The 21,298-nt window shown below is 38.4% G+C and overlaps 1 protein-coding gene and 1 non-coding gene across 3 annotated transcripts in view; one reads left to right on the forward strand and one right to left on the reverse strand.

Annotated features, from left to right (window-relative positions):
- Positions 1–21,298, reverse strand: part of LOC126412190 (tyrosine-protein kinase CSK) — a 234,514-nt gene that overhangs the window by 16,200 nt on the left and 197,016 nt on the right. For both annotated transcript variants that reach the window (XM_050081669.1, XM_050081670.1), the window contains exons 8-9: positions 15,746–15,832; positions 4,707–4,799 (exon numbers count right to left, since the gene is read on the reverse strand). In XM_050081669.1, the coding sequence (XP_049937626.1) occupies positions 4,707–4,799; positions 15,746–15,832 (180 nt within the window). The remainder of the gene's footprint in view (positions 1–4,706; positions 4,800–15,745; positions 15,833–21,298) is intronic.
- Trnal-caa (transfer RNA leucine (anticodon CAA)) lies at positions 2,170–2,244 on the forward strand. The gene has a single exon. It is a non-coding gene; the product is annotated as a tRNA-Leu (tRNA).

Raw genomic sequence — 21,298 nt, forward strand, 5'->3', positions numbered from 1 at the left:
AAGAAAAGGACATGTGTCACCCTTTATATGGACACCAGCCTGCTGACTGACGGCTTTGTTCAAGGAAGAGTTTCCTGTCATGTACCCGAGTCCTGGAAGGGTCGGCTGCAGAGAATCGTTTGAAAAGGTGGGAAATCGACCTAAGAAACCCCCATAAAAATGTAAAAGAAGAACTGGCGCCTGATGGAGACCTACCATACTCAGTCTGGAGAACCCTAAACCATTTGAGGGCAGAAGTGCCAAAGTGCAAAACAAACCTGCAGCAATGGGGTTTCTTAAAAGAGAATGAGAACACTCTCTGTCTGTGTGCTTCTGTCCAGGATCCTCAACACCTGCTTATTTGTCCATATTTTGACCAGCCCTGCACAATGAATGACTTATGGGAGACAAATGACAAGGCCATATTGGCTGCTGATTTTTGGAAGTCTGAAGTCTAGTTCCGGACACGGAAAGTAAGTAACCACCTGACTTATCAACTTAGCTCTGCTCTTTCAGGGGAGGGGCAGAGGTGGAGGAACTGTATTGCAGCCCTTCACTGTAGGTTGGTCATTGCAGTTCTGTACATTCCAAGCTTGTTACAATCGTCTGTAAGGCAGCAGGTTTCTTCATTCATGCATTTACTTCCACCCAAACTGTCAGTTACGCTGTGTAATTGGATACTACAGTCATTGGCTACTGGTACAGGACAAGAGCTCAGCTCCTAGTGAGGTTTCCGCCGACCTAGCCTCACTCTCAGTCTTGGTCTTCTCCTCACAGCACCCACATCAACCTTGGCCCTGTGCCCTTGCCATGATGGAAATGTCACACGGCGATGCACTTTGTACCAAGATGCCTATCAATAAAATAAGTTTTAAGACTCACCCGCAGTGTGCTGTCTCTGTGCCTGCTATACAGCATGGTGTGTAAATAGATGTTTTGCACTGCAAGTAACTGATCTTTGTGGAGTACCTATCAAGCTTTATTTCACAGCTTCATAATCAATGTAGCAAGTTAAGTAGGAAAACATTCCTACATCAGTAATACCTGAATGAACACCAACACAGATTTTGTAGATCAAATGTACACCGGTTTGCTTTTTTACTCTCTTGTTCGTACGGTCACGGCAGACCTATAGTAGAGTCAGTGGCAACATTGTTGTCAGCTTTCGGCTGCGAAGCATAAATGGCTGCATGTAAAAACAATAGCCGTGTACAAAGCTTTGACAACACTGAGGCACTGCTGTGAAAGGCACAAAATAATGCGCTATGCGACTGGTTGAAAGCAGCCACGCAACACCTGTTTCGACTATCAGGAATCTCCTTTTGCCGACTATTATAATCTACAAATGCCTGCTTTACAAAAAATGTATCAGAATGAAATTTTCACTCTGCAGAGGAGCATGCACTGATATGAAACTTACTGACAGATTAAAACTGTGTGCTGGACTGAGACTAACTCAGTATCTCTGCCTTTTGCAGGCAAGTCCTCTATCAAATGAGCTACTGAAGCACAATTCATGGTTCCTCCTCACTGCTTTATTTCCACCAGTTCCTCATAGCCTACCTTCCAAATTTCACAGAAGCTTTCCCGAAAAACTTGCAAGATTAGTGCTCCTTAAAGAAAGAATACTGTGGAGACAGCTTTGGAATGGCCTGGAGGATGTTTCCAGAATAATATTTTCACTTTCACATCTGCAGCACCACTTCTGTGAAGTTTGGAAGATAGGAGATGAGGTATGGGCAGAAGTAAAGCTGTGAGGATGGCTCTTCATGCTTCAGTAGCTCAGTCAGTAGAGCACTTGCCCATCAAAGGCAAAGGCCCCAAGTTCAAGTATCAGTCCAGCATACAGTTGTAATCTGCCAGGAGCTTTCAAATCATTTATCATTAAACTCTTGCATTTAGCTGTGCTTGAGCAGTTATGAATGAACATAATATACTAGCATAACAGTCACTATTTTGAAAAAGGCTGCTTCATCCTCAATTTAAGTGAGTAGATGCTGTTAGTCCACCACCAATTGCTTCACTTTTTTGTAACTAGAATGATGATAGTCTGAAAAAATACAAATGTCAATATGGTACCTCGTCTCCTACCTTCCAAACTTTACAGAAGCTCTCCTGCTTCTGTAAAGTTTGGAAGGTAGGAGATGAGGTAATGGCGGAAGTAAGGCTTTGAGAACGGGGCGTGAGTCATGCTTGGGTAGCTCAGTTGGTAGAGCACTTGCCCGCAAAAGGCAAAGGTCCCGAGTTCGAGTCTCGGTCCAGCACACAGTTTTAATCTGCCAGGAAGTTTCACATAACATTACAATCGAGAACACTCGGCATGCTATAAGATGTGGTTTTAGTTTATGACACTTTTTCATGAACACCAATAATTATCTGAAGCAGGTCGCATTAAGAAGAGAATGGTTTGCAAACTTCTCTCTTGAAGATAGATCAGTACAGTGGCAGTATTTCAAAAGTCAAACATTTGTGAATGGGGAGCATTGCTGCGATGTTTGAAATAGATGAATATGAAATAAAGAATGTAGCTCCTTGATTTGCGTAGCCTTCCCTCCTGTCAACAATATTCCTTTTTTTAAAAAAAAAAAAAAAAAAAAAAGAGTGGGCCAACTCGAATGATGGGATTTTAATCTTGTAGACAAGAGCATTTCTACAGCTAGAATTACATTTGCTTGTATTTTTCTTAATTCAGTTGTATATGTGCTCCTAATTCAATAAGTTTTGCCCTGCAGCTCAGATATTGTCAAACTATCTATGTTCTGATTGCACATGATGGTCCCTGGAGCAGCAATATGTTACTTATTTTTGTAACCAGCATCACTGAAATCCCACAAACACCTATGCAAAGCATAGATATCCAAAAAGCGAACATTATTCTCCGTTCCCCACTTCATATTTCAGTTTGTCTACACCCTACGAACACACAACCTCAAAACTCACGCAACTAGTGTCGCCAAAGTTGGAATACGCTGAAACTGTTTAGTTTCACCGACGAGTTGCTCAAACGCACGGGAAGCATGCGCAGTGGCCTGTAGTGCAGCTGCCTGCAACCTAGTGTTGTAGTGTAAACTAGGCTTAACTGCCCGATGTCTGCGATCTGTTTCTTTCGACCGCTACTTACCGTTGTCGCCACCTATTGGCAAACAGTGGAAGCAAAGTTGTACAACTTGTACCTACAACAGGCTAGTTCCATATGCAGCAGAGATTCTGAGTGAATATCACTGTGGATTTTGGCTTAATACAGCAACAATAGATCAGATATATGAGCTGAGGCAAATACATGAAAAGGTGTATGAGTATAATATTGAGCTTCATAAGCTCTACACAGACATCAGCAGGCCTTTGGTAGTCTTGATAGGACAGAAAAGCTAAATTATTTGCGACTGCTTGGGACACAATAAGTATAATAAAAAGTAGGATGACAGCCTGGTTTGGACATTTCCTTAAGATGGATACTGAAAGAACAACTGAAAAGGTTTTTGAGCGGAGGTCAACTGAAAGAAGACAAAGAGGAAGGCTACAAAAAGCTGTGGCTAGAAGATGTGGAAGAAAATACAAAGTCTCTTAGAGTCAGAGGACAGTGGAGAACTGTGCTGGAGAGGGCAGAATGGAGAAAACTTGTTGAAGAGGCTAAGATCCACACAGGGTTTAACACCATGAGGAGGAGGAGAAGAAGAATTCTGACTCTGGCTTCATTTTCTGAATTGAGATCAAAATTTATTTCCAGTCGGCAGCTTTTATAGAATTGGCTCTCAAAAGATTATCTAAAAAGTCATAGGCACATTTTGTAAGTAAAGCAGGATCTAACACAGGACAAATAAATCAATGTTGGAGTTTCATGAGAATCTTTGATGGGACTTCTGTAGATCTTGTAATGATTAATAATCTCTGCCATCATTTATAAGATCTAAAACTGTATTATATCCTGTTAATACAACTGTCCTTCATTGTAATAATGACATAAATAGCCAGAAAATTTGTGTTTATAATAAGATTGCCACTAATATTATTGGTTAAGAGTGAATGAATTTTTGCCTAAATGTACTGAAAAACTGATCATATTTTTTATTTAAAAATCAAACCACCTTGGCCGTCTAAGCCATTTGCTTCCTTATCTTTAATTTTCACCTTAAGCCTCATATTATTAGAATGGCTCTGAACTTGTTGGGTTTGAGTGTGTGCGCGCACGCACCCCAAGCTCCAAACACGCACTCACAGACCTTACATGAAACTGATGCCGACTTTCTTCACATAGACTTCTATTTGTGATGAATCTGCAGCAGTCTGCCCACTTATTTGGTTATAAATGACAATTATAAGACTTTGAAATGTTGATTGTTTTGCCAAAAGTGTCAATAAATTAGAAATATTCAGTAGCAGTAACATTTACACAGTTTCAAATAATGATTTGATCCATTGATACTTGACTAAAATTATTCACAGAAGATAATGTTAAATTATACAAATCCATGTAGTACATCTGGCTGGCCTAAATAGTTTGATTGTTGGCCATAGTTCAATGAAAGACAATGTCAACATGATTATACATGACCATTCTATAGCAGAAACTATGATTATGTTAGTTTGCAGTCATTACACAAGCAGATAACCAATTGCAATTACTTGTTACACAATTATGTGCAGTTAATAGTGTACATGAATATTTTAGTGGCAGGATTTGTCACTCTCACTCTCTCAAATAGTATTAAAAAGAAGAGTTTTCTTACCTGGCGCATCATCTCATAAACCTCTGGGGGGCATCCCTCAGGTGACTCCATTTTATAACCCTTTTCTACATGTTTAACTACGTCTGCTAATGGCTAAAAAAAAATCAAAAATTAAAAAAAAGCAAACATTTAGCATATTATGCCTGCTGCAAATTTACCACAGATGGAAATAATATAGTCATAATTAGAATGATTATTAATCTTAAAATGTTGGGACACAGCTTTTCATAATGAAGATATCTTAACTTCCTCATGTGTGTCTTGTATATAGAAAATGTATTGGTACCTATTTTGTTTACTGTAGCCAACTCTCAACTTTTGAAACAAAAACTTGAGTACACAAAATAAAAGTTATTAAAATTCAGACTAGACTTGCACACCATTTACTTAGAAAGAGCTGGTAGTAGAGTGAGGCATTAGAAGTATTTAGATGAGGATATATGGGAGGACTGAGCAATTGCATCATCCCACAGTGACTGGTCCTTCATCAGTGGTAGCATTAGCAAGTAAGACTAACATCTGTTGTACAACGCACTATTTTTTATGAAGAAAAGTGAAAACTTTCTGACATTTTTGATAGATTTTCCCACCATTGGTCTTAATATTGCTGGAAACAATATTCACAAATATTGTCAATAATTGGGTGTCACTAACAGCAATGCTGTTGTTGCTCATAACTTTGTAGAATATGAGCTATTCTTCACAGTCGTGCAGGGTGGGCTTACATACCAGGATTATTCAAATCATTTCTAGAAAAGTACCTTAAATATCACATGAAATCAGTAAGGTAGGTTTTACATCTCCTCAGGAAGTATAATGAGATCTGAGCCCATCACTACACACCAGAAATCAATCAATTGACAGTGAAGTGGAGAGCAGAAGGAGAGAATGCCACAGTCTGGGCTACAACTCACCTGGCAGCAAGAAAATTCTAGAAATTGCCTTTTGGGATTGAAAGGGTGTGTTGCTCATCTATTTTCTTGGAAATGAAAGCTGTCTTCAACTCACGAAATATATTCAGGGACCATCAAAAGCCATGACCATGAGTAAAGATTTTATTTGTCATAAGACGATAAATCCAAATAGCTAGCAAACATCAGTGATATTAACCTACAACATTCACTTTTTAAAAATCTAGTCTACAGAACAATTATAATAAAAAGGAGGCTACCTGGACCCATACCGTATTTACTCGAATCTAAGTCCCACTTGAATCTAAGCCGCACTTGAAAAATGAGACTCGAAATCAAGGAAGAAAAATTTTCCCCAATCTAAGCCGCACCTGAAATTTGAGACTCAAAATTCAAGGGGAGAGAAAAGTTTTAGGCCGCCCTCCAAATCGAAACAAAGTTGGTCCATTGTAATGGACACAATTTAGGTCGAATGAATGAGAATACAGCTACAGTAGTTTGGTTCAAGTCATAAGCTTAGCAGTTAAGCTTTGCCAGGTAGCCATTGCTATGTGTCAGGGGCTCCGTCCGTATTTATACGGGCACCCTTCCTTTTTCACGTGCTTCGTCTGGTTTGAATTGATTGCTTATTTTTCTTTGATCTGATAAGTACCATTCTCTTTGTTATAGGTGTTTACGTCACTCTAAGCTGAAAATGCATTACTGTATTGTGTCATGCATTGTTTGTCGCATTCTGATAATGAGTGTTTACGGCCTGTCGCCGCTAGCGGCATGGCTTGCTTTTGTGTGCGCTACCGCTGCTTACAACTGAAAAAGAGAGAGAGAGAGAGAGAGAGAGAGAGAGAGAGAGAGAGAGAGAGGAATCTTCTCATTAGCAAAACAATGGCAAGAGACTGCTATTTGTTGTTACTTACACTGCTGCTTTCTTTGATAGTGATCAACAAGAACCAAATCATAGACTGTGTATGATAGAAGATGTTCTGAACAAGAGTTTAATGAAAAATTTTCTCCATTTGAAAATCTTTGCAGACGCCTCTTTAGTACATTACATTCTGCACAGAAATTAGAGTCATCTTAGATTTAAAAATCTAGTCAGTTGCCGTGCTTCATTTCTGACTGTATCACTATTCAGCATAATACGTACACTCCTGGAAATGGAAAAAAGAACACATTGACACCGGTGTGTCAGACCCACCATACTTGCTCCGGACACTGCGAGAGGGCTGTACAAGCAATGATCACACGCACGGCACAGCGGACACACCAGGAACCGCGGTGTTGGCCGTCGAATGGCGCTAGCTGCGCAGCATTTGTGCACCGCCGCTGTCAGTGTCAGCCAGTTTGCCGTGGCATATGGAGCTCCATCGCAGTCTTTAACACTGGTAGCATGCCGCGACAGCGTGGACGTGAACCGTATGTGCAGTTGACGGACTTTGAGCGAGGGCATATAGTGGGCATGCGGGAGGCCGGGTGGACGTACCGCCGAATTGCTCAACACGTGGGGCGTGAGGTCTCCACAGTACATCGATGTTGTCGCCAGTGGTCGGCGGAAGGTGCAAGTGCCCGTCGACCTGGAACCGGACGGCAGCGACGCACGGATGCACGCCAAGACCGTAGGATCCTACGCAGTGCCGTAGGGGACCGCACCGCCACTTCCCAGCAAATTAGGGACACTGTTGCTCCTGGGGTATCGGCGAGGACCATTCGCAACCGTCTCCATGAAGCTGGGCTACGGTCCCGCACACCGTTAGGCCGTCTTCCGCTCACGCCCCAACATCGTGCAGCCCGCCTCCAGTGGTGTCGCGACAGGCGTGAATGGAGGGACGAATGGAGACGTGTCGTCTTCAGCGATGAGAGTCGCTTCCGCCTTGGTGCCAATGATGGTCGTATGCGTGTTTGGCGCCGTGCAGGTGAGCGCCACAATCAGGACTGCATACGACCGAGGCACACAGGGCCAACACCCGGCATCATGGTGTGGGGAGCGATCTCCTACACTGGCCGTACACCACTGGTGATCGTCGAGGGGACACTGAATAGTGCACAGTACATCCAAACCGTCATCGAACCCATCGTTCTACCATTCCTAGACCGGCAAGGGAACTTGCTGTTCCAACAGGACAATGCACGTCCGCATGTATCCCGTGCTACCCAACGTGCTCTAGAAGGTGTAAGTCAACTACCCTGGCCAGCAAGATCTCCGGATCTGTCCCCCATTGAGCATGTTTGGGACTGGATGAAGCGTCGCCTCACGCGGTCTGCACGTCCAGCACGAACGCTGGTCCAACTGAGGCGCCAGGTGGAAATGGCATGGCAAGCCGTTCCACAGGACTACATCCAGCATCTCTACGATCGTCTCCATGGGAGAATAGCAGCCTGCATTGCTGCGAAAGGTGGATATACACTGTACTAGTGCCGACATTGTGCATGCTCTGTTGCCTGTGTCTATGTGCCTGTGGTTCTGTCAGTGTGATCACGTGATGTATCTGACCCCAGGAATGTGTCAATAAAGTTTCCCCTTCCTGGGACAATGAATTCACGGTGTTCTTATTTCAATTTCCAGGAGCGTATATAAACATGCATGATATGATATGTATATTCTTCCACATTTGCTGTTGTCTCACTCTAGTTTCATAGTTTATTAGGCAGACAGGATTTAAATGAGATAGCAGCAAACATGAAAGAATACATGGCAAAATGTTTATATTCGAATTATTCTTATGGTGAAGAGAATACTGCATGTGATTCACAATTCATAAAAGTTCCTATTAGCAACCATGTCTTCTCACAGGTATGAAAAAATTCAGAACGTAGAGTTGGCCATATTGAAAAACATCCCAAACAGTCTTGCCAGTCAGATTTTCGTAGTACATTGAAATGCTGCTACATTCGAAGATGAACAATAAGGAATTTGTATTTACTTCGTTGGATAATGTATGAAAATGCAGTGGTCAAAACTCAGGGCGGAGAAAAAAGCTCGTCTTCCACTTTCCAGAGGTTTTGGCACCAGTATTTATCTTTGTGCCTGCAAAGATTGCCTGTGTAGCGCTACATGCGTTCAACGGCAGAAGTTAGTTGTGGCGGCACCTACCAACACTTTTCAGAACTTCCGCTTACTTTGCACTCGATTCTAAGCCGCAGGCGGTTTTTTGGACTACAAAAACCGGAAAAAAAGGGTGCCTTAGATTAGAGTAAATACGGTAGTATTCTTCATGAAAATTCTGAACTTCTCATGTCAAGTGTCCTAAATTTACAGTTGCTGCCAACTTCAGTGAGCCAACAGTAGTGGTGTAATAGTAGCAGTGCTAAGTGTTGTTATTCTTTGTTAAGCATAATCAACAATATACAGAATAAATAATGAATGACAAAGTAATTCCTAGCCCATCAATTTTTTCCCCTATGACACCCATAAAAGTTGGAAGCTACAGAGGAAGTTTCATTCGTGCTAAGTCTAGGAAAATAATAAATCACGTCACAGAATGCTGCTATCTTGAGAAAGGCAACAGTGAAGTACTGTCCTGCATTTGAAACTAACTGCCTCTATAATCCACTTATGCGAATCCTTGTTACTTCTATCATTAACTTGTACCATACCTATAGACCAGTATGAAGGGCACACATCAGTTGGTTGCCAGTTCTGGTTGATGAGGGAGGTCTGGTCATTGTCTGCCTTCTCCTCAGCCAAGGTACCTTCTTTCCATACTCTTACTATACATGTCCATTATACATTTGCCGAAGGCAGAATGCTGAAATAACTTTGTTCAGATAAAGACAGGACCAAATGCATCTGACAAAATGTGAATCACGTACGTGGCTTGGCACTGTACAGTTAGGTTAACATTCAGAGTTATGTTATTTCTATTGCATCTGCTCAGCATCTGGTGGAATGGTTAGTCAACGCAGAAGTGTACAATAAAATGCTGAAGCTTTAACAAACAACGTACGTCAATTATGTAATGAAGAATAATGAAAATGTTTGCTAATGCCATTAGCCAGAACTATGTAGAGAGCAGTAGCAACAGTAGTAAGTCATGTGTGGATAGTTCATAATGTGACAGTGTCAATGAAGATCCAGACATTAAATTCACAGGGAAATGAAACATTCATGCAAAATTTTAAAGGAAACTGGATTTTGTTTTAAAAAATATAAAAACAGAAGGACATTACTGGTGGAGAACATACTTTCTTTGTGTGCTCAGTTTTATTGTCCCATTTTCATTTCCTTAGTTTTTCTGTAGAAGGATGTTTTCACAATGAATGTAGTTATATCTGCTACATGTGCTCCTCAGTTATTAGATCCTAAGAACAACAATTTTATTTTCTTATTTTCTTTCACTTTTCTGTAGAAGATTATATTAATAGCAAATGTAGTTTTATTTGTAGCATTCCCACGACAATCATTAGACTGAAAAACAAGCTTTGTTTTCTCATGCTCTTCTACGGAAGAATACAGCAACAATGAATGTCGTTTTATATGCTGTGTGCAAAACACATACACTTTAGAACCCATGTTCCATTTGGACTGAGCGCGATTATGCCGCTTGTGCATCATTCGAAACAAACAACAGCACAATCTAACAACCTGCCCAGTGCCCAGCTAAAACAGCAATTGTGAAACGGACAGGTTATACCTAAGTCCACATTTCTCAATGGCTAGAGAGCTAATCAGAGTGCTGCATACAGTCATGCCAATGTGTGTCCTTATTTAATGTTATGTTATTTTGTAATTCTGACAAGAGTGTTATGTGAGAATGAGTGTGATTCATTGTTTGAAAATGGTAAATATTAAATAAATGGGCAGTGATTACTGATCAGTGTTGTACACTGAACAAAAGTAACTAAGGAACTGTCTTACGTTTAGAACTTGTTTTGTTTGTGGGGGGGGGGGGGGGGGGAAAGAAAAGGTTATTTACTGAGAAAGATAAGAAATCATGTAAGGGAAGTACATTTGACTGCAAATGAAGGAGGAGGAGATTAGTGTTTAATGTCCCGTCGACAACTAGGTCATTAGAGACGGAGCACAAGTTCGGATTAGGGAAGAATGGGGAAGGAAATCGGCCGTGCCCTTTCGAAGGAGCCATCCCGGCATTTGCCTGAAGTGATCTAGGGAAATCACGGAAAAACTAAATCAGGATGGCCGGACGCGGGATTGAACCGTCGTCCTCCTGAATGCGAGTCCAGTGTGCTAACCACTGCGCCACCTCGCTCGGTCTGACTGCAAATGAAAGAAAATCAAAATTGTAAAAAAAAAAAAAAAAAAAAAAAAATTGACTCTTCAACTTTCAAACTAATTTGCACTTTGGTGGCCACCATACTGGCTGACTTGTACAAAAAACTGATATTTTATAACAAACAAACTTTTATTTTAAAACAGGATGATACATATGAAACGGACATCAGAAATGCATTACTTTTCAATCAAATGTATACCTATCACATACAACAGCAAAGAATTAAAGGGGGGTACAGTAACTTCTATATTATGAATTTAAAATTCGTTGTTTTGACAACTTAGCTGAGGTCTATGCTCACAAATTATGAATCAAAACATGCAGTTTCAGGAGTTTTTTCCATTTTATATGTGGCACGGGGATAGTGAGATCTTATAGTAATGTTTTGTAGAGTAAAGAGTGTGAAAACAGCACAAAGCATCCATTATGGAAAGAAGGTGGCTTAACTCAGTGGAAAGTGGCAACTGTTTGTCGGCCAGAGCTGTCAAACCACTGATCCTCTTACCGACCTGTAGCTATGATATAAATTACGTATGGAAGTAACAAGGATTCACATAAGCACATTACAGAGACGGTAAGCTTCCAATGCTATTATTATAGCTAAACTGCTGAATTATTTTTGTAATTCCACAACTATGACATGTATGCAGCTGTATGCAGCATAGTTCGCTCCAACAGACACAATAATTTAATTTTTTTTCTTCACCACACCGTTTATGCACTCTCTGAATTATTTTCTGGGCATTGATGTATATAACCTGCCTACCAGATCTCATAGAATTTATACATGGGGTTCCACTATACAAAAATGTTTTTATTTTTTGCAGATTAGATATATAATATATGACCTCTGTTCCTTAACATGTGGGGCCCACGCTCCAAGAGAGATACAGATATCACGAAAGACTGAGAATCTGGATCTGCAAAAAGAAAAATAAATGCTGGAAGAGAAGTATCGAATCAGGTTTTAAGTGTAGGTACGAGAAGTTTCTCAAAAAAACTGCATCTGGTAGTATGGAATCACCTGAATTGATTGCTTCAACTTTCAAAAAAGTACTCCAGACACACATAGTAATGAATCACTAAAGCCAGAAATAAACAGAGTCAAACTAGCCAATCAGAATCTGAAACCCCTGTGGTGACCAGTGGAACTCACAGAGAACAGCTCAACTCCCAGCCAGTTAGCGCGGAAGTCAGTGATGAAATTAAAGAAACATTTGTTATTTCAGATCGTGGAATGTGCACATTTCCTATAACAGATTCTCAGCCGCATGATATTGCTTGAAGCAGCCCTACACAGCAGTTAAATAACAGTGATGAAGATTATCCCAAAGTCAATGATAATGGCAATTTTCTCATTTTCGTTTCTCAAGAAAACAAAATAATGGTGAAACCCAACATCATCACTGGTTGGTTAATTCAAATTTTCAAAATATAAGTTTTCTGTTTTCCATGCAGACTACTAACTCAGATGGCACGAGGAGGGTGCTGTGACTGGAAACTCTTAAGCAGTATTTTACAAGGACATGAGAATACCACACATCATATGGCATTTATGTTCCAATGGATGACAACAGCCAAAGAAATAAAGCATGGAAAAACAACAGATCAAGAAAACTAAAAGCTAATTCGAGAATCCCAAACACATTGGCACAATTTATTTCAGAGATTCATTATTATCATTCATTTCTTAGCCTCTCATAATCTGGCATTTAAATCAATATAGGAAACAACAGAGGGAATTCTGGTAACTTCATAGATTTGCTTAAAATAATTGATACCTAAGTACAATCCTACATTATGGGAACACTTGAAAAGCATTAATGACAAACAACTTACACATCATTATTTAAGCAACGATATTCAGAACAAATGGATCATATAGATGTCAAAAACAGTTACTGATGAAATTAATCACATGGTAAAAGATGCAAAATATTATTCAACTTTACTCGACTGAACAGATTGTAATGGAGTTGAACAAATGTCAATTATCTTAAGGATTTGTAATAAATCAACTGGCACAACAGAGGAAATCTTTATTGGATTTCTAGTCATTGCTGAGATCACTGGAGAATAGCTTGCTAATGTAATACTGGAACAGTTAGGAGAAAAAATGGAATAGATACTCAAAACTGTTGTGTACAAGGGTACGACAATGGAGCAAATGTGGCTGTTATAAGTAGCCAAGTTAAAACTCTATTTTTACACTCTGCAGGAAGCATAGTAAGCATCTGCTGCTGGTAGATGCAGCTAATTCTTCAATGACAGCAAAAACATTTTTGGTTTTATTCAGAAAAAAATTGTTTTCATTTTCAAGATCCAGTAAATGCTGAAAATTAATCTCAGGCAAATAAAAGCTTACTATGAAACCTTTGATCAGATCAAGGTGAAAAATCAGAATAGAGGAAATGAAAGCCATACTATTACAATTTGATGATGATGATTAATGCACTGAAAGCTTAAAAAAAATAACATGGCAAAATCAGACACACTCAGTGGTCATGATTCAGTTGTCAACAAAATGCACAGCTTAAAATTTATCATATCATTGCAGTTATGATATGAGATATCACCACATGTTAATGTTACAAGCAAATTATGGCAATCTGTACAAGTCAATTTGAGTATTGCTCTTTAACATTTGCATACATTTTTTGACTGGATCAAAGAATATCAACAAACTAGATTCAAGCAATGTTTGTCCAATGCCTGTCAGTTACGATCTGCCAAAAGATTTTAAAAATAAAAGGCAAGCCAAAAGGAAAATGTACAGGGTGATTCAAAAAGAATACCACAACTTTAGGAATTTAAAACTCTGCAACGACAAAAGGCAGAGCTAAGCACTATCTGTCGGCAAATTAAGGGAGCTATAAAGTTTCATTTAGTTGTACATTTGTTTGCTTGAGGCGCTGTTGACTCGGCGTCAGCGTCAGTTGATGCTAAGATGGCGACCGCTCAACAGAAAGCTTTTTGTGTTATTGAGTACGGCAGAAGTGAATCAACGACAGTTGTTCAGCGTGCATTTCGAACGAAGTATGGTGTTAAACCTCCTGATAGGTGGTGTATTAAACGTTGGTATAAACAGTTTGCAGAGAATGGGTGTTTGTGCAAAGGGAAAAGTTCCGGACGGCCGAGAACGAGTGATGAAAATGTAGCACTACAGTATCTGGAGATGTTAGAGAATTGGCTGTTTCCTCAGCTCGAACAAGAAGCACAACAATTCATATTTCAGCAGGATGGAGCGCCACCACATTGGCACTTATCTGTTCGTAACTACCTGAGCGTCAACTACCCGAGGCGATGGATTGGCCGCCAGGCAGCCCGTGACAGAGCACTTCATCACTGGCCTCCAAGAAGCCCTGATCTTACCCCCTGCGATTTTTTCTTATGGGGGTATGTTAAGGATATGGTGTTTCGGCCACCTCTCCCAGCCACCATTGATGATTTGAAACGAGAAACAACAGCAGCTATCCAAACTGTTACGCCTGATATGCTACAGAGAGTGTGGAACGAGTTGGAGTATCGGGTTGATATTGCTCGAGTGTCTGGAGGGGGCCATATTGAACATCTCTGAACTTGTTTTTGAGTGAAAAAAAAAACCTTTTTAAATACTCTTTGTAATGATGTATAACAGAGGGTTATATTATGTTTCTTTCATTAAATACACATTTTTAAAGTTGTGGTATTCTTTTTGAATCACCCTGTATTTAATTATGAATGTAGATATGAATGTAACAGTCTCCCAAAAGCCTATATGAAACAGATTTTTTTTAACCCTATGATTGACTACAACTGAGCAATGTGGATTCAAGATTTATGTATTTAAAACAACATTTTGAAAATTTGGTTTTCTCTATGGTCTAAGTACATTACAAATTATTCCAAAAGATCACATATGAAGAAACTGTAAAGATTTACACACAATTCTGCAAGTGGGTGAGAACTGTTACATTCTACCTTACGTATTACAAGAAGAATTGGTGATAATGATCACAAATTTATCTAACTTCATTAAATATGTGAAACAGCTACTGCAGCACACAACAGAAAATAACTTAAAATTGCCCAAATGTTTACATTGTAATTCAAATTTTGTTAACAATACCCATAAGTGCAGCCTCGGCAGAAAGGAGCTTTTCAAATCAGATATAACAGCTAAACTGGATTAAAATACAGCTGTTAAGGAGTTCAGTAAGGATAAAAGTCAGAAATTTTGATTTCCATTAATGTTTAATTGTTAGTTATTACTGAAATTACTGAATAATGTTACATAAAATTAAAACATATTCATTTTTATGAATAAAAGTTTGGCACTTCCAAAACAAAATAAAAAAGCTTTCTCTATATAAAACACATCCTCTTGTGCCACCACATGGCCTGGCAAAATTTATCTTGCCCACACCAAATTTTGGTCTTGCTACTGCTTCTGTATGACAATGCACAGCAACTTACAGTAACCTACAGAAACCTCAACCAGTAACAAAACTTCATGAAATTTACCAGCTATCTACTGAACATCTCCTATCAGTCCCAAATTATATCTCTGTGATTTAGATATGTTTGGGGCACTAAAGGATGAAGGAAGTGTTACGGGGAGGGTTATTGATTACAATAGCAGTATTTTCTCAATTAGTTGTTGGACAGACCCCTTTTCATTTTTCAATAAAAAGATCAAGAAGCAGTTTATCTGGCAGAAAAGTTTAATTTTCAATTATGGAAACCAGAAATGTGTAATTCTGTCAACAATAACTGTGCAAACAAATTCAATTTAAATCTGAGTAACCCTTATATACAGCAGAGCATCAGCGTACACATTTTTTAATTAGTTGTTATTAGAGTGAATTGTTAGTGCATAGCACAAAAAAATTAAAATATTTTAAACTTTTTTGTTACTTACTATTCTTGGATATGGGACCCTGCCAAATGAATATATTTCCCACAGAAGAATGCCAAAACTCCACATATCGGATTTGTTTGAAAATATCTGTGGAAAAGAAAAACATTTTATAATACAAAATAATCTTCAACACTCCACTACAGAATTCACACAATGACATGTCAAGCTATAGTACTGCCTATTAACAGCTTTTGTCTGAAGTTCCATTGAAAGCCCTAAGAGAAGTTTTATGACATTCTTATGCAATTACCAGCTCTTAGTAGGGATTCTCAGTATATATATCAAGAATCTATACATATTCTCTCTCTCTCTCTCTCTCTCTCTCTCTCTCTCTCTCTCACTCACTCACTCACTCACTCACTAAATGCACCAACAAAATTATATCATGTTACCACTCACAGTTCAGGAGACAAAATATCATAAATACTGAGATGCATGAAAAAATGCTACAAAGAAACTCCTACAGTTGAGTGAACTTAAGGAAATTCTTGGCGCCTGTCAGCACTTTTGACAGTTTTCAACAGTGAAGCATAAATGGCTGCACACAAAACAAAAGCCATCTATAGAGCTATGAAGAGGCGTTGCCATAGATACATTTACAAAATCGTGTAGTAGACATGCGAAGCATCACCAGCAATATAAACTGTCCTGGATTATCTCACACTAAGAGCACTGAAGGAGTATATATAAAAATTAATTTATAATAGAAAACTGGCAAAGTGAATGCCCAGGGAGTGCTAGGTTGTCAGCTAATATTAAATATGAATGACAATAGTATACTGTAAGCAATCAAATCACACTTAAGAGACTAGTGAAAGGAAATTTTATACATTCAAATTAAAGAATAAGCTGATAGTAAAAGTCAGATCTGGTAACAGCAAAAAAATAGATGCAAAAGGGAGGAAGGGTGGCAGAGAGGAGATCACTTAATTTCGTTTTGCTACTACACTGGTGCAAGTTTTGTATGGCTTATTTACTCAATCAACTTCTCATTTAGCCTTGCAGGGTATGTACATTCTGCTCTCACACAACAGAAAAAACCAAGTCAAAGATAAGGGACCCACATCAGTTGCCAGCAATACTAGCCTCTAGATGATAGAAATGATAGAAATGACCTAGCTATAAACAGGGAAAAAATAATTTCAAAAATATAAAGAATAATATTGTCTCAGCTTCCTATAAGATAAAGTAAAATGTACGACACTCAAATGTAACGGCACATAGCACATTCCACACTATATATATTACATTGTATATAACTGAAAATGAGATTTGTAAAAATTTTGCTGGGAAGCAGATAGGTCACATCATAGGCAAAGAATACAAAGAAATGGGTTAATAGAAGGGCTAAAAATTACCATAAGAAAGTAGTTTTGCTTCCATAATTTTCATCATAGACACAAATAGCCATGACAGTCTTTATAAGACAAGATAGTCTGTTATGCACAAAATCAAAATCTCAATGTCCAAGTGAAGCATTTCAATAACATTGATAGAAAAACCTGACAGCTGCAAACAAACTGCTGCCTTAGAAGTGTAATTCATTTATTATAATTAACTCCAGTTGAGCTTCAACTTATGTAAGATCCTAGTTTGTGCTTTTCATCTTCGATGCAAAGATGATTTAAGCTCACAAGGGAAGGAAATGCGGAGGAGCTCTGCTGTACACCAGACATACGAGATGTGTTCAAAAAGTATCAAACCTTCTTTTCCACATATATCTAGCAAGTGTGTAAGACTTTCTTCAATAGAGATGATGTCAGGGATATTCATATGTAGATGTGAGTTTTTTCCCCTCTACTAGAAAGTGCCAATCACTAGCATTCAGCCTATGAGCAAAGCTGTTCAGTGAGTGTTTTCCAGATTCCAGTAAACTGTAAAATGACAAAACAAATTGAGCAGTGATACTGCATAAAATTTTGCCAAAAGCTTGACAATACGAAAGTGGAATTTGTTCACAAGTTTCAACAGGCTTTCAGAGACAATGCAGTGAGAAAATCACAAATGAAGGAGTGGTACAACTGCTTAAAAGATGGCTGCCCATCAGTGACCAGCAAACCACATTTCAGGTAGACCCTCAAGAAGCTAAAATGACAATGCCATTGAACAAGTGCTGACTTCAGTCATGGAAGATCATCGCATCACAGTACAAGAACTTATGAATGAGATAGTGGTAACTAGCTCAATATATCCAATTTTGACCAACAGCTTGAATTTGAAGAGTGTGTCCATGAAATTCATACCAAAACTGCTGACAACAGAGCAGAAGCAATATCATCCAGAAATCACAAAGGCCATGCAGAACAAAACAAACAGCACATGTTGACCATTTTTTATTATTTTTTTTAAGGGTTCTGTAGCTCAATCAGTAAAAACAGAGCCCTTATACAATTGCTTAGTTGTCTTCTATCTGTCCAACTGTTAAAATCCCTTTTTCTCACGAACATGTAGAAGTATCAAGTTGAAATTTCAATGTCACATACTGGTATCTATAGCCCCTTAGTGGAGTAAAACATTGAAGCTTCTAAGTCAGTGCAATCAAAAGATACATCCATTTATGTCACATATTTTCATACTCGCAAACTCATTCATCAAAACCTGTTGGGTATTTCTCATTAGCATAGAACCATGAAATTATGCAAAAAGGAGGGTTTTATGGTACAACCAACAGGAAAAAATCTGAAAACTGTAAATTGGGTGTTATATCACATGAATTATTATTATTGTCTTCACTTTCTCAGACGTTAAGTCCGGTTAAAAATGGAGTGACGCGGACCTTGATCAAGCGTCACTTCCTTTTAACTGTACGGTATGTGTTATATTGCATTTAGGAACTTTCGGGTAATTGAACATTTATCAATAATTACGGATTTCTGTAGCTGTATGTATATGTTTGGATGTAGCTGTATTGCATTGATGTACTGGTGGATATTGTGTGGTATGACTCCTGTAGTTGATAGTATAATTGGTATGATGTCAACTTTATCCTGATGCCACATGTCTTTGACTTCCTCAGCCAGTTGGATGTATTTTTCAATTTTTTCTCCTGTTTTCTTTTGTATATTTGTTGTATTGGGTATGGATATTTCGATTAGTTGTGTTAATTTCTTCTTTTTATTGGTGAGTATGATGTCAGGTTTGTTATGTGGCGTTGTTTTATCTGTTATAATGGTTCTGTTCCAGTATAATTTGTATTCATCATTCTCCAGTACATTTTGTGGTGTATACTTGTATGTAGGAACGTGTTGTTTTAAAAGTTTATGTTGTAAGGCAAGCTGTTGATGTATTATTTTTGCGACATTGTCATGTCTTCTGGGGTATTCTGTATTTGCTAGTATTGTACATCCGCTTGTGATGTGATCTACTGTTTCTATTTGTTGTTTACAAAGTCTGCATTTATCCGTTGTGGTATTGGGATCTTTAATAATATGCTTGCTGTAATACCTGGTGTTTATTGTTTGATCCTGTATTGCAATCATGAATCCTTCTGTCTCACTGTATATATTGCCTTTTCTTAGCCATGTGTTGGATGCGTCTTGATCGATGTGTGGCTGTGTTAGATGATACGGGTGCTTGCCATGTAGTGTTTTCTTTTTCCAATTTACTTTCTTCATGTCTGTTGATGTTATGTGATCTAAAGGGTTGTAGAAGTGGTTATGAAATTGCAGTGGTGTAGCCGATGTATTTATATGAGTGATTGCTTTGTGTATTTTGCTAGTTTCTGCTCGTTCTAGAAAGAATTTTCTTAAATTGTCTACCTGGCCATAATGTAGGTTTTTTATGTCGATAAATCCCCTTCCTCCTTCCTTTCTGCTTAATGTGAATCTTTCTGTTGCTGAATGTATGTGATGTATTCTATATTTGTGGCATTGTGATCGTGTAAGTGTATCGAGTGCTTCTAGGTCTGTGTTACTCCATTTCACTACTCCAAATGAGTAGGTCAATATTGGTATGGCATAGGTATTTATAGCTTTTGTCTTGTTTCTTGCTGTCAATTCTGTTTTCAGTATTTTTGTTAGTCTTTGTCTATATTTTTCTTTTAGTAGTTCTTTAATATTTGTATTATCTATTCCTATTTTTTGCCTGTATCCTAGATATTTATAGGCATCTGTTTTTTCCATCGCTTCTATGCAGTCGCTGTGAGTATCCAATATGTATTCTTCTTGTTTAGTGTGTTTTCCCTTGACTATGCTATTTTTCTTACATTTCTCTGTTCTGAAAGCCATATTTATATCGTTGCTGAATACTTCTGTTATCTTTAGTAATTGGTTGAGTTGTTGATTTGTTGCTGCCAGTAGTTTTAGATCATCCATGTACAGCAAATGTGTGATTTTGTGTTGGTATGTTCCAGTAATATTACATCCATAATTTGTATTATTTAGCATGTTGGATAGTGGGTTCAGAGCAAGGCAGAACCAGAAAGGACTTAATGAGTCTCCCTGGTATATTCTACGCTTAATCTGTATTGGCTGTGATGTGATATTATTTGAGTTTGTTTGGATATTAAGTGTGGTTTTCCAATGATTCATTACTATGTTTAGGAACTGTATCAATTTAGGATCTACTTTGTATATTTCCAATATTTGTAGTAATCATGAGTGGGGTACACTATCAAAAGCTTTTTGGTAATCAATGTATGCGTACTGTAGTGACCTTTGTTTAGTTTTAGCTTGATATGTCACTTCTGTACCTATTATCAGCTGCCCTTTACATCCTCGTGCTCCTTTGCAGCAGCCTTTTTGTTCTTCATTTATAATTTTGTTCTGTGTTGTATGTGTCATTAATTTCTGTGTAATGACTGAAGTTAATATTTTGTATATTGTTGGTAGGTATGTTATGGGGTGATATTTTGCTGGGTTTGCTGTGTCTGCTTGATCTTTAAGTTTCAGCTAAGTTATTCCCTGTGTAAGTGTATCAGGGACTGTGTATGGGTCTGCAATGTAACTCTTAAATAATTTAGTTGGATGTGAATGTGTTGAGGTGAACTTCTTTAGCCAGAAATTTGCTATTTTATCTTTTCCAGGGGCTTTTCAATTGTGCGTAGAATTAATTGCCCGGGTGACTTCATGTTGCAAAATTATCACTTCACGCATTTGTGGTATCATCTTGTATGTGTCTGTTTCTGCTTGTATCCACCGTGTATGTCTGTTATGTTGTACCGGGTTTGGCCACATGTTGCTCCAGAAGTGTTCCATGTCTGTTATGTTTGGTGGATTGTCTATTTTAATGTGTGTGTTATCTATTGTCTGGTAGAATTTCTTTGGTTTGTGTTGCATGTTTGGTTTTATTTCCTTCTATTTTCACTTTTTTTGTATCTTCTAAGTCGTTTGGCCAATGCTTGTAATTTCTGCTTCTTTTCATCTAATTGCTTTACCGCTTCTTGTTGTGAGATTTTACCTAAACTTCTTTGTTTTTTGTCTGATATTTCATTTCTTATAAATTGTGTTAGCTGTCCGATGTCTTTTCTCAGTTTTTCTATTCTGATCTGTAGTCTGTGTTGTCATGCTGGTTTTGTGGGTTTCTTCTGTGTGTTGGTTGGTTCTGATCTCTGCC

This window comes from Schistocerca serialis, chromosome 7 (assembly GCF_023864345.2).
Source record: "Schistocerca serialis cubense isolate TAMUIC-IGC-003099 chromosome 7, iqSchSeri2.2, whole genome shotgun sequence".
Lineage (NCBI taxonomy): Eukaryota > Metazoa > Arthropoda > Insecta > Orthoptera > Acrididae > Schistocerca > Schistocerca serialis.